The 13934-nt window shown below is 53.9% G+C and overlaps 1 protein-coding gene across 1 annotated transcript; it reads left to right on the forward strand.

Moving 5' to 3' along the window:
- The first annotated feature begins 1890 nt into the window (after window positions 1–1890).
- LOC136990998 (olfactory receptor 52Z1P-like) lies at window positions 1891–2847 on the forward strand. Its single transcript, XM_067289473.1, has one exon. The coding sequence runs from the start codon at window positions 1891–1893 to the stop codon at window positions 2845–2847; it is 957 nt and encodes a 318-aa protein (XP_067145574.1).
- Window positions 2848–13934: the final 11087 nt, after the last annotated feature.

Raw genomic sequence — 13934 nt, forward strand, 5'->3', positions numbered from 1 at the left:
ACTAGCTCCATGTGGGGGGCACCTGCTTGGCGTGCCCTTTCAAACAAGCTTTATTCCTTTCTTCCAGAAACTGGACTGAAAGGTGTCCGTCAGAAAACTGCTGAGCCTCCAGGTGCAAGGGCAAGAGGCAGCTGGGGGAACAGAAGAGTCTTTCCTCCACTCAATGTGTGCATGCATCAATGAGAGCTGCACCAGTTACAGTGAAGCTCTCGATGGTGCTGAGGCCACAGGTGAGAAGATCTGCTTCCCCATCAGGAAAGTCTTTCAGTACTTGAGACTCTCACAGCTGAACTCTGCCGAGTATATGTGATAAGAAGATGACGCTAGTTAGGACTGATTAGTGGTAATGCATCCTTGGAGGTGCACACTGTTAACTGAGGCGTGTTGACAGGCACTACACCCATGCTGCACAATAGCAGGTGGCGTGCGACTTGTAAGAAGTTCCTAGGGTTTGCACATCCGCTTTGATTCGGACTCCTGCAGGATGGGCTGTGTCAGGCGTCTGTGTGATGGCTGGGCAAGGCCCAGGTATTCACTCCAAGGCAGACAGCTATAGCTGATGTTGTGAAAGCAATCATAAGTGTTGTGTCTTTTCTTCCACGCTTTGTGTGGCTCACTACATTCTGCAAGCTGCTGCTTGATGCTGCCTTTCCTCTGCATGGGAAGGAGTTACCATTCCAAAATGATCGTTTATACTTTCTACTAGCTTTCTCCTCTTCACACTCCCTCCTGCTCACCTGGGCAGATGGATTTGCTTCCTGCGCCTCTACTGCTCATTTTCAGACTTACATGTAATCACCTGCATCTGGACGCCTCAGAGCAGACCAGAGAGCTGCAGCTCCCTGTTGGCCCTAAGCATCCTTCTGGGACTTGCAGCAAGAGAGCATAAATACGCTGAGGTCTGAGACAGCAGCACTGCAAATGCTCCACCAAGATCACTGCCTGCAGCTCCTCCTCGCCACTTAAGGCCAGACCTGGTGAGTCACCGTGTGCAGTCCTCAGTGCTTGGGCTGCTTTTTGTTGCTGCGGCACGGTGATCTCTGAGTCGTCTTCTGCAAAAGGCGAGGGCTGCGAAGCCGCAAGGCAATGGGGCACTGCTGCTCTGTGTAGCAGAGTAAGGGACGAGTGTTTGGGTGTGATGGGGGAGGCAGATGTGGCAGCAGGGTGGAGAGCTCATGGAGCATGGTCATCACAGCCAGGGCTGTGCTGCAGAAGCCCGTTGTGCAGCTCCCAGCTCGGCAGCCCAGCCTTGCCCTCGTGAGCGGCAGGAGCTGCCGTGTTTCACCAGCCTGGCTCGAATGGGGGAACGACCTCTGCTCCGTGGGCGTGGGGTGGCCTGCACCCAGAAGCAGCCTCTGCCTAGGGCTGAATGTAAATCGCCCCTTTCAATTTGTGTTTGCTGCCTTGACCTTCTTTTGCTGCACTGGTGAGCATCCACCTTGCTAGCTGGGCTTTCTCTGAATTTCCTCCCACTTTTCCTCTTGCCTAATCCAAGCACATGTTGCTGCGTCTCTTCCCTTCCCAGAGCACTGGGCTTCACATGGAGCCCAGCAGCGTCTGCTGTTACCTTGGCCTTAGGTTTTTGTTTTTCTCCCCACAAACCAGTGACTAGTTCAGCAGCTTTTAGCTTCCTCATGCCTCCTGAAAATGCGGACCGAGGGGCAGAAAAGTTGCCATGCGATCTCAGTGCAGGGTGCAGCTCTGCACACTCTCTCCTCATGTTTTGTAGCGTGATGGAGTTTCTGGTATGAATGCTAAAACTTGCATTGACTTCACTGGACGCCGGATTTCCCCAGCTGGCAATGCTGCTGAGCTCTGCTGGCATTTATGCTTTCTCTTGTGCTGTCCTTTATTTTTCAGGTGTTTCTAAGTAGAAGACCAAAGACCCCTATGGCAGACGTCAATGACACAGCCTTCCGGCCAGGAACATTCCTCCTTGTTGGCATCCCAGGCCTGGAGAAGTTTCACCTCTGGATTTCTCTCCCCTTCTTCTCCATGTATATTTTTGCCCTTCTAGGCAACTTAGTCTTGCTATTTACCATAGTGAGAGAACAAAGCCTCCACAAGCCTATGTACCTTTTCCTTTCTGCATTAACACTAGCAGACTTGCTCTTATCTACCACTACAGTGCCCAGGATGTTAGCTATTTTCTGGTTCAGAGTGGGGGACATTTCTCTTGGTGCATGCATTGCTCAGGTGTTTCTCGTTCATTTCATTTTTTTTGCAGAGTCAGGAATTCTGGTGGCCATGGCCTTTGATCGGTATGTTGCCATCTGCAACCCCCTGAGATATGTGACTTTATTGACCCACTCAGTCATATGGAGACTAGAGCTGGCAGCTGTTGTCAGAAGCTTCTGCCTCATCCTCCCGATTTTTCAGCTGCTTCTAAGGCTGTCCTACTGCAGAAACCGCGTTATCCCTCATTCGTACTGCGAGCACATGGGTGTAGCCAGGCTGGCCTGCACAAGCATAAAAGTCAATGTTGTGTATGGTTTAACAGTTATCCTGCTGTCAGTGGGGGTAGATGTAGTGCTCATTGCTGTGTCTTATGGACTGATTCTCAGGGCTGTCTTCCAGCTGCCCTCCGCAGGCGCCCGTCGCAAAGCTATGAGCACCTGCAGCTCCCACCTCTGCATCATCCTCCTGTTCTACACGCCGGCGTTCTTCTCCTTTTTCACGCACCGCTTTGGTGGCCACAGCATCCCGCGCCACGTCCACATCCTGCTGGCCTGTCTCTACGTAGTAGTTCCCCCCATGCTAAATCCCATCATTTATGGAGTGAACAACAAGCAGATTCGTGAGACAGTAATATCCATGTTGTCTTGGATGGGAGGGCAGAGAAACTGAGTTTTTTACTGGGGCTGGTGTTTCTGAGCCTTGCTCAGAGCTTCTGCATTTGTTCGAGGCAGAGAGATGCTGCGCCTGCAAAAGGGTTTAGAGGCAAAGCTTGGGTCCAGCATTTCCGAGGGTCTCCATGTCTCCAGGCCTGTGACCTGCTTTTACCCAGGGAAGTGTTGGATCATCTATGCCCTGGTCAGACACTGGTGCCTGGAAGCACTGCCTGCTGCAGGTGTGCTCTGCTGCCATCAGTAGCGCTGGGATGTTGCCTGGGCTTGGAAAGCTGCTGCCTGGGCAGTCTTGGCAGCACAATGCACATCTCCAGAGCACGCTGTCTCCAACTGCAGGGAAAGCGAGTTAGAGGTGGGAATTGCAGCTCATCCAGACGGACTTGGCCAAAAGCAGCCACGCTAGACGGGGGCTGAGCTTACAGTGAACGATGCGCCCAGGGTTCCCAGTTCAGAGCGTGGACGTGACAGCCAGCAGCACTGTGGAGAGGAGAAGCAGTTAGAAGGACACCAGAACACGACCTCCTCATCGCTGAGGGATGGTTTTGCCACCCTAGAATTAGTTTGTGCAATGACAGTGGAATAGAGGCTGCTACAAAGAACTGTGGCAAGAATATTTTTCCTGATGGAATGGACTCACAACTCGGTATTGCCAGAGATCCTAATAAAGAACAAGGACAATCATTCTGCCCAGAGTTTGTGTAGTCAATGTGCCCTGGTCAGAGACTTCAGCTGCTGGTATCATCGGGGCTGGTAAATTGTTGTTGCCTTTAAAGGTGTTGCTGCCTGCATGCTTTTATTAAACAGCAGCTTTGCTGAGGGGTAGCTGATCAGTGATGCTGCTGCTGTTAATGGCAAGGACATCCCATCTTGGGACAGTTATTTTGTCATTCTTCTCTTAAAGGCTTTGTATTTATTGGTTGGGAAAGACATTTGTGTTCTAAGGAACTGAAGCCTATTCTTGATTTAATGCACCATAAAGCAGCATAGGTGATTGCTGTCGCCACCCCTTGTTTTCGTGCAGGCTCTAGCGTGCTGCCGCGCCGGTGGCACAAGGGCCCGTGTGCCGGTTACAGGGGCGGTGCCTTCCTGGGGTGCTGCATTGCCCACCAACATTTTCACTCTCCCTGCTGTTGTCAGCCGTGGGGCTCGGGTAGCGCAAGCTGGCGGGGGCCAGTCGGCAGTGCCAGGGCTGCTCCTTGCAAACGTCTGATTTTTGTGAGCACTTAGAGCTGAGCAGCTGTACTGCAGTTCCCCCTTTCATGCGTTTTGTGCAGGGCAGGACACATTCACTGCTCGGTCCAGGCCTTGGGGCTTGTGCTGCTTTGCACTTAGCTGCTTTCAGCCCGTGAGTTTGTAGGTCGGGCTTCTGCTTCCGAAGTGGGTGATCTGTTAGGAGCCTTTCCGAGCGCTGCTCTTAAATAACTCCCAGGTCATTTTTGCCCTACTTGTCTGGCATGGTGTTAGATGAGTATTCTTCACTGTGAACATTACGTGCTGCCTGTGGTGATCCTGGTTTTCACAGTGCATTTCACAGAATCACAGAGTGGTTGAGGTTGGAAGGGACCTCTGCAGATCATCTAGTCCAATGCCCATGCTCAAGCAGGGTCTCCTAGAACACATTGTACAGGATGGTGTCCAGGTGGGTTTTGAAAATCTTCAGAGAAGGAGACTCCACAGCCTCTCTGGGCAACCTGGTCCAGTGCTCTGTCACCCTCACAGTGAAGAAGTTTTTTCTCATGTTCACATGAAACTTCCTGAGTTTCAGTTTGTGCCCATTGCCTTACATCCTGTTGCTGGGCACCACTGAAAAGAGTCTGGCTCCATCCTCTTGACACCCTCCCTGAAGATACTTGTACACATTGATAAGATCCTGTCTCAGTCTTCTCTTCTCCAGGCTAAACAGGCCCAGCTCTCTCAGTTTATCCTCATAAGAGTGATGCTCCAGTCCCCTAATCATCTTTGTAGCACTACGCTGGACTTGCTCCAGTAGTGCCACATCCCTCTTGCACTGCGGAGCCCAGAACTGCACACACTACTCCAGATGTGGCCTCAGCAGGGCCTTGGAAAGGGACAGGATCACCTCCCTTGACCTGCTGGCAACACCCTTCCTGATGCACCCCAGGAGACCATTGGCCTTCTTGGCCACAAGGCCACATTGCTGCCTCATGCTTAACTGGGTGTCCACCAGCACTCCCAGGGCCTTCTCCACAGAGCTGCTTTCCAGCAGGTCAACCCCCAACCTCTACTGCTGCATGGGGTTATTCCTGCCCAGGTGCAGGACCCTGCACTTGCCTTTGTTGAAGTTCAGCAGGTTCCTCTCTGCCCACCTCTCCAGCCTCTCCACGTCTCTCTGAATGGCAGCACAGTCCTCTGGGGTATCAGCCACTCCTCCCACTTTGGTATCATCAGCAAACTTGCTGAGGGTGCACTCTGTCCCTTCCTCCAGGTCATTGATGAAGAAGTTGAACAAGACTGGACCCAGTCCTGACCCCTGGGGGACACTGCTAGCTACAGGCCTCCAACTAGACTCTGCACCACTGAGCACAACCCTCTGAGCTCTGCCATTCAGTCACTTCTCAAGCCACCTCACTCTCCACTCATCTAGCCCACACTTCCTGAGCTTCCCTGTGGGGATCTTATGGGAGACAGTGTCGAAAGCCTTGCTGCAGTCAAGGTAGACAACATCCACTGCTCTCCGCTCATCTACCCAGCCAGCCATTCCATCCCAGAAGGCTATCAGCTTGGTTCAGCATGATTTCCCCTTGGTGAAGCCATGCTGACTACTCCTGATCACCTTCTTTTCCTCCACATGCTTGGAGATGGCTTCCACGATGAGCTGCTGCATCACCTTTCCAGGGATGGAGGTGACACTGACTGGCCTCTAGTTTCCCAGGTCCTCCTTCTTGCCCTTTTGGAAGACTGGGGTGACATAGGCTTTTCTCCAGTCACCTCACCCCTTCTCCATGACCTTGCCAAGATGAGGCAGAGTGGCCTAGCAATAACATTCACCAGCTCCCTCAGCACTCCTGGGTGCATCCCATCGGGGCCCATGGATTTGTGGGTGTCAAGTTTGCCTAAATGATCTCTAACCCCATCCTCCTCAACCAAGGGAAAGTCTTCCTTTCTCCAGACTTTCTCTCTTGCTTCCAGGAACTGGGACTGTGAAGATGTCCTTGAAACCATGGTGTTGCCAGCACATGGCTGTGCCAGTGCTGCCGCTGCCCATCTCAGCGTCCCTCCCATCTCAGCCGACAGCGCCATTCCTGAGCCGGTGTCTCGGTGGCTGTTGTCCCGCTGTGCAGTGTTGTCTTTCTGCCAGCCCCAGCGTCCCCTTGCCTGGCCGCTGCTGGGGCCTCTGGCGCCACGTGGGGACGCTGGAGCTGGTGCTTTGTGGGGCAATGTCTGGGGAGCTCGTGTGCCTGGGTGGGCAGCTGCTCTCTCCACTAACAGGTCAGAGCGGCTTCCCCACCCAACACGCCTGGCTGAGCTGCTCCCTGGCGGCCGCCACACGGCAAAGCCCTGCTGCAGGGCCAGGAGGGAGCTGCTGCTGCTCTCTGGGGATCCACACGGCCTGTCCTCACCTTCTCCCTAGACTTCATGTGCCCAAGAGTTCCCAGGTCACGGCCACCCGCTGCATTTCCCCTGCGTGGCCCCGGGGCAGGAGGTGCCTGCCCCCCATGGGCTGCAGGGCAGGGGAGAGAGGGGGCCTCCCCGCGGCTTTGGGAGCCACTTCTGCAAGTCAGAGAGGGCTTTGCTGGTGAGGGAGGGGATGCTGCCTGTGCTGCTGCTCCGGAGAGGACTTGGGCCTTGCAAAAAGAGCCGAGTTGCTCTTGCCAGCAAGATGCAGAGAAAGTGCGGGAGGCCTGGAGAGCCCGCAGGAATGAGCTCATGGCGATGCCCCTTTGCACTTTCTGGGAGAACCAGGGCAATGCAAAGGTGAAATTTCATTGCTTGTTAGACCCTGCCCCTTTCAGCAGACCCCTTTCAGCGGGCCTCTGCCTGCATGTCGGAGGATCATGTAGTGCCAGAGGAGCACCGAGAAGCACCAGACAGGCCACCTGGAGAGAGAACGATGCTGAGCCCCATGGCTCCCCCTGTAACTTAGTGTTGAAAATAGAGAGTCATCAGACAGAGTTTCAGCTTTGCTGCCTGCAGTGTCCATGGGAAAACCATGAGTGTGTGTGTGTGTGTTTGCATGTGCCTGTGTGTGGGGATGGTTAAAGCACACAGGTGCACACAGAGGCCTTCATTGGGTTGTAAGGTCCATTTATTTCTTTTTTGCTCTGGCTTATCAGTCAGGCCCCAGCGTGACGTCCAGCTGGCTGGAGATAGTGACCAGTGGGTCACTCGTGAGGCCCACGGCTGCACCGCCAGCAAGTTGGGGCCTGTCAGCTTTTCCAGTCTGGCAGCAAAGGTGCAGCAGAGTGTTGCTCGGGTCTTGGTGATCTTCCCCGTTGCCAGCTGGGGCAAAGTCCTGAGGCGCAGAGGCTGCAGGAGCCAAAAGTGGAGGCCCCTCACTAACCAGGCTCTTCTCCATCCTGGTGTGTGCTGGGGACACTTGGAACAGCTCCAGCTCCCATTTGCTCCCTTCTTCTGAGCTGCCATGGACGAAAGCCCTCCCTTTTCCAAGAGGTTTCCTGTGCTGGCGGTGTCCGGGCCCTCTTCCTCAGGGCTTTCTGTTCCCCTTTGCAGCGTCCGGCCTGCCTTGTCACTCTTTCTTCTTCCTTTGGCCGGGTCAGGCTGCCTAGTGGTGCCCCCACCCTTTTTCTTGTTGGCGGCTGGGGCCTTCCCCCCGGGGGTGTGAGGTGGCTCTCTTGTGCCTCAGGCTTTTCCTTGCACTAGAAACCAGCCGCGAGCCCTCCTCTTTTGCCGGTGTTTCCAACATGTTGAGGACAACCTTGGAAAAGTGTCCAAAGAGGATTTTGTCAATGTCCGGAGTGGCGTTCTGAAAGTGTGGCTTCACGATTTCCAAAGCCCTTTTGCAAAGTGGGCTGGCCCTTCTGGACAGGCTGGCAGTAGACATTCAGGGCTGCTCTTGCCACCCCTCTTTCCTCCCCGACAGCCCCTGCTTGTTGCCCAGGCAGGGAGCTCTTCCACCCACACGTGGGGCCAACACACGCAGGGAAGGAAAGGAGCAAGCAGAGGCCAGAAGGGCCTCGTCCCACGTCCTCCACCCTTTGCCCGGGAGCAAGAGAGGCCAGCGTCAACTGCACAGCCAGGCTGCTGGTCTCGGGGTTGGGCAGGGCCGTGAGCTGAAGGGTGCAGGGGACAGAGCCCAGCTCGTGCCGGGGCCCCCAGGTGGTGGGCAAGGCCCAGGACGGGGACGGCCACCGCCTCTTTCTCCTCTATTCTGCCAGTGAGGGGGATGGATGGGAGGAGGAGGAGGAGACAGACTTTCCAAGTTAACAACGGTTTCGCCGCTGGTGTTGGCAACAGTTTCTATAATCATGGGACCCTGCTTGAAGAGTGACAACTGCTGGGGAGAGATGGGATCCACCTCACTAAGCGGCGCACGCGTGTTTTTGCCAAGAGGTTGGTCAACCTGTTCAGGAGGGCTTTAAAGTAGGAAAGATGGGGGAAGAGGAGAGTTATAGTGACAGGGTAGTTGGCAAAACACGGCTCAAGTCAGGATGCCTCCAGCAGGTGCATGCAGCCAGGGAAGCGCGTGTGGGATGTGGCTATGGAGGATCCTCTTGCATCCCTCCTGGGAAACCTGCATGCTCGATCACCTCTCTGAAATGCCTGTACACCAATGCACGCAGCATGGGGAATAAACAGGAAGAACTAGAGATGTGTGTGCGGTTGCAGGGCCATGATCTCATTGCGGCTACAGAGACCTTCTGGGATAGCTCACATGACTGGAGTGCTGTCATGGATGGCTACGTGCTTTTTAGGAAAGACAGGCCAGGAAGGTGAGGTGGAGGAATTGCTCTTTGTGTGAGAGAGCAACTGGAATGTATGGAGCTGTGCCTAGGGGTGGATGAAGAGCGAGTGGAGAGCTTGTGGGTAAGGATTCAAGGGCAGGCTAGCATGGGTGACCGTGTTGTGGGTGTTTACTACAGGCCAGCTGATCGGGAAGAGGAAGTCTCTGAGACCTTCTCCAGACAACTGGAAGTAGCCTCACGATCCCAGGCCCTGCTTCTCACGGGGGACTTGAAGCACCCTGATATCTGCTGGAGAGACAGCACAGCTAGGCTCAAAGAGTCCCGGAGGTTCCTGCAGAGCATTGGTGACAACTTCTTGACACAGGTGTTGGAGGAGCCAAGGAGGAGAGGTGTGCTGCTGGACCTCGTAGTAACAAACAAAGAAGGAGTGGTTGGAGATGTGAAGGTCGGGGGCAGCCTTGGCTGCAGTGACCATGAGATGGTGGAGTTCAGGATGCTGCGAGGAGGAGGCAGGGCACTAAGTAGGATGGCAACCCTGGAGTTCAGGAGAGCAAACTTTGGCGTCTTCAGGTTCCTCCTTGGAGGACTCCCATGGATTCAAGCCCTAGAAGGAAGGGGGTGCAAGAGAGCTGGTTAATATTCAAACATCACTTCCTCCAGGCTCAAGAGCGGTGCATCCCTTGGAGTAGCAAGACAAGCAAAGGGGGCAGGAGAGCTGCATGGATGAGCAAGGAGCTCCTGGTAAAACTCAACCAGAAGGAGGATGTATACAGAATGTGGAAAGGGGGACAGGCCACTTGGGAGGAATAGAGGAACATTGTCAGAGTTTGCAGGGATGCGACGAGGAAGGCTAAGGTCCATTTGGAGTTAAATCTGGTGAGAGAGGTCAAGGACAACAAGGGCTTCTTCAAATATCTCGGTAGGAAAAGGTAGCCGAGGGAAAATGTGGGCTGGTTGCTGAATGGGGTGGGTGCCCTGGTGACGAAGGATGCAGAGAAGGCAGAGTTACTGAATGCTGCCTTTGCCTCAGTCTTTACTGCTGAGGCCAGCCCTCAGGATCCCAGACCCTGGAGGCAAGAGAGAAAGTCTGGAGAAAGGAAGACTTTCCCTTGGTTGAGGAGGATGGGGTTAGAGATCATTTAGGCAAACCTGACAAATCCATGGGCCCCGATGGGATGCACCCAGGAGTGCTGAGGGAGCTGGTGCATGTTATTGCTAGGCCACTCTGCCTCATCTTGGCAAGGTCATGGAGAAGAGGAGCGGTGCCTGAAGACTGGAGGAAAGCCAGTGTCACCCCATGTCGCGGGACGACTGACTGTCTTGCAGTCCCAGACCGGGTGGGTTCGTGTGGCACGAGGGAGGGGAGGAGGGGGAGAGGAGATTTACTGCATGACTCCACAACTTGTTTCAAAGAGCAAAATTTACTACAGAAGCTGCAATAGTACAAAGCAAGAATTCTTGTTAACAGGAACTTAGCTCAACTACAATACTTATTTCTAATTACACTAAAAGTTGTGTTAACAGTAACCACTTAGTAAACAGAAAAGGATAGCTAATTTATACTAACTGTAAATACCCAAATGAATGAACTAGGCAAACCAATTCCGATTGGTCTTACCCACGCGTTGCCTCAGCGGCCAACGTACACTCAATCCCAGGGAAGTAACTGCAGGAGGGCGTCCCCGTCCCGAGGGGTTCCGCAAGTTGGCAGACCCGCTGTCACCCACAAACAGCCAAAGACGGCCTCCGGGGCCAACCTGTTTATACCGCTGAGGGGAAGGTGGAGGTGGAGTTGCTAGGCCAGTTACAATTCTCTTCACGCAGGCGCAGTCCCTGGCTCTTGGCTGCTGCAGGGTTCAACTCTCCTCCATCGTTGTTATGACCATCGCACCCACAGTCATGGGTTGGGGGGGGGGTGGTGGCCGAACACCCCCAATGGTAGGCTAGCTGCCTCGCGCACTCTTCAGCACTGAAGGGAGGAGTTTGAGTGACTGCGGACGACTGCTTTACTCTTGCAGTGGGGGGTCCCAAGGAGGGATCCCATAGCTGGGCTAAGAAGGAGGTAATTCCAGTCCGCAATGGGGTCCCAGCCATGAAAGCAGGTGTTATCTCTCAGGGTCCTGATGAGGAGGAGACAGTCCTGACCACAGCAATTAACACTGCCCCAGCAGTGAGAGGAGGCTTTTGTTTCTCAAGGTCCAGGTAGAGATAGTCCAGGCCACAATTAACACTGCCCCAGCAGTGAGAGGACGCTTTTGTTTCTCAAGGTCCAGGGGCCCAAGCAGGCCTTACCTCAAAGTGTTGACATCCTCCCTTTTGGAGTGTAAAACACAGGAATCCAGGCTACTTGTAACTGGCACCAAATGTGTATGGGGGGGGGGAGACCTGGGATCATCCCCCCACGCCACAGTCTTCCAAAAGGGCAAGAAGGAGGACCTGGGAAACTAGAGGCCAGTCAGCCTCACCTCCATCCCTGGAAAGGTGATTCAGCAGCTCATCGTGGAGGCCATCTCTAAGTATGTGGAGGACAAGGTGGTGATCAGGAGTAGTCAGCATAGAATCACCAAAGGAAAATCATGCTGAACCAAGCTGATAGCCTTCTGGGTTGGAATGGCTGGCTGGGTAGATGAGGGGAGAGCAGTGGATGTTGTCTACCTTGACTGCAGCAAGGCTTTTCGAACACAGGAATTTCCATCTGAACATGAGGAAAAACTTCTTCACTGTGAGGGTGACAGAGCACTTGACCAGGTTGTCCAGAGAGGCTGTGGAGTCTCCTTCTCTGGAGATATTCAAAACCCGCCTGGACATGTTCCTGTGCAACGTGCTCTAGGTAACCCTGCTTGAGCAGGGGGGTTGAACTAGATGATGTCCAGAGGTCCCTTCCAACCTCAACCATTCTGTGATTCTGTGAAAGTGGTGGTAAGGTGTGCAGAACCTTCTGTCCAGCTCCAGAGAAGTCTCTTTCTGTGCTCACTGCTTTGGCTGTGGCAACCCTTGCCATGTCCACGTCTTGGTGGCCAAACCCCACTGTTGGCACCCGTCCTCCATGCTCATCCCCATCAGCCATGGGGAGATCCCAGAGCGGTGACTGGTTCTGCCATGTGGAAAATGGGGCTGAGAAGTAGCTGGGCTCTCCCCCAGGCAGGGAGCTCATGCTTCACAAATGAGCAACCTCCAGAAAAGGGCTGCGGAAGTTTTAAGGAGGGAATGCCTGTTTATGCGACTTCTGGGTAGCTGTTGCCCTTTGTCTGCACCTGGCAAATGAGAAGGGCTTTCAGATTTACTGTGAGTCATGTACGTGGAATTTTATGTAAAACTTTTCAATTTTGGTATGCTATGAAAATATTTGCTGTAGTTAATTCTCACTCCCAGACACCCACATACACACCTTCTGCCTCTGCAAGGCTGGAGAGGAGCAATGTATGAAGGCAGAAGCAAAGCAGGAGGCAAATCACACCTTTGTTCTGTGCCCAGGTTCCCCTCTGCAGAAACAAATGAGAGACAGCAAGGCTAAAGGTGCTGCAGAGCTCCAGCATGAACTGTGAGGTCCTCGCGGGAGTTTCACTGCATACTGATGTGAATGTGTCCTGTCAGGCAGGGTTGCTGAGCATCGGACTAGCTCCGTGTGGGGGGCACCTGCTTGGCGTGCCCTTTCAAACAAGCTTTATTCCTTTCTTCCAGAAACTGGACTGAAAGGTGTCCGTCAGAAAACTGCTGAGCCTCCAGGTGCAAGGGCAAGAGGCAGCTGGGGGAACAGAAGAGTCTTTCCTCCACTCAATGTGTGCATGCATCGATGAGAGCTGCACAAGCTACAGTGAAGCTCTCGATGGTGCTGAGGCCACAGGTGAGAAGATCTGCTTCCCCATCAGGAAAGTCTTTCAGTACTTGAGACTCTCACAGCTGAACTCTGCCGAGTATATGTGATAAGAACACGATGCTAGTTAGGACTGACTAGTGGTAATGCATCCTTGGAGGTGCACACTGTTAACTGAGGCGTGTTGACAGGCACTACACCCATGCTGCACAATAGCAGGTGGCGTGCGACTTGTAAGAAGTTCCTAGGGTTTGCACATCTGCTTTGATTCGGACTCCTGCAGGATGGGCTGTGTCAGGCGTCTGTGTGACGGCTGGGCAAGGCCCAGGTATTCACTCCAAGGCAGACAGCTATAGCTGATGTTGGGAAAGCAATCATAAGTGTTGTGTCTTTTCTTCCACGCTTTGTGTGGCTCACTACATTCTGCAAGCTGCTGCTTGATGCTGCCTTTCATCTGCATGGGAAGGAGTTACCATTCCAAAATGATCGTTTATACTTTCTACTAGCTTTCTCCTCTTCACACTCCCTCCTGCTCACCTGGGCAGATGGATTTGCTTCCTGCGCCTCTACTGCTCATTTTCAGACTTACATTTCATCACCTGCATCTGGACGCCTCAGAGCAGACCAGAGAGCTGCAGCTCCCTGTTGGCCCTAAGCATCCTTCTGGGACTTGCAGCAAGAGAGCATAAATACGCTGAGGTCTGAGACAGCAGCACTGCAAATGCTCCACCAAGATCACTGCCTGCAGCTCCTCCTCGCCGCTTAAGGCCAGACCTGGTGAGTCACCGTGTGCAGTCCTCAGTGCTGGGGCTGCTTTTTGTTGCTGCAGCACGGTGATCTCTGAGCCGTCTTCTGCAAAAGGCGAGGGCTGCGAAGCCGCAAGGCAATGGGGCACTGCTGCTCTGTGTAGCAGAGTAAGGGACGAGCGTTTGGGTGTGATGGGGGAGGCAGATGTGGCAGCAGGGTGGAGAGCTCACGGAGCATGGTCATCACAGCCAGGGCTGTGCTGCAGAAGCCCGTTGTGCAGCTCCCAGCTCGGCAGCCCAGCCTTGCCCTCGTGAGCGGCAGGAGCTGCCGTGTTTCACCAGCCTGGCTCGAACGGGGGAACGACCTCTGCTCTGTGGGCATGGGGTGGCCTGCACCCAGAAGCAGCCTCTGCCTGGGGCTGAAGGTAAATCGCCCCTTTCAATTTGTGTTTGCTGCCTTGACCTTCTTTTGCTGCACTGGTGAGCATCCACCTTGCTAGCTGGGCTTTCTCTGAATTTCCTCCCACTTTTCCTCTTGCCTAATCCAAGCACATGTTGCTGCGTCTCTTCCCTTCCCAGAGCACTGGGCTTCACATGGAGCCCAGCAGTGTCTGCTGTTACCTCGGCCTTAGGTTTTTGT

The sequence above is a fragment of the Apteryx mantelli genome, chromosome 1 (genome assembly GCF_036417845.1).
Source record: "Apteryx mantelli isolate bAptMan1 chromosome 1, bAptMan1.hap1, whole genome shotgun sequence".
NCBI classification, from domain to species: domain Eukaryota; kingdom Metazoa; phylum Chordata; class Aves; order Apterygiformes; family Apterygidae; genus Apteryx; species Apteryx mantelli.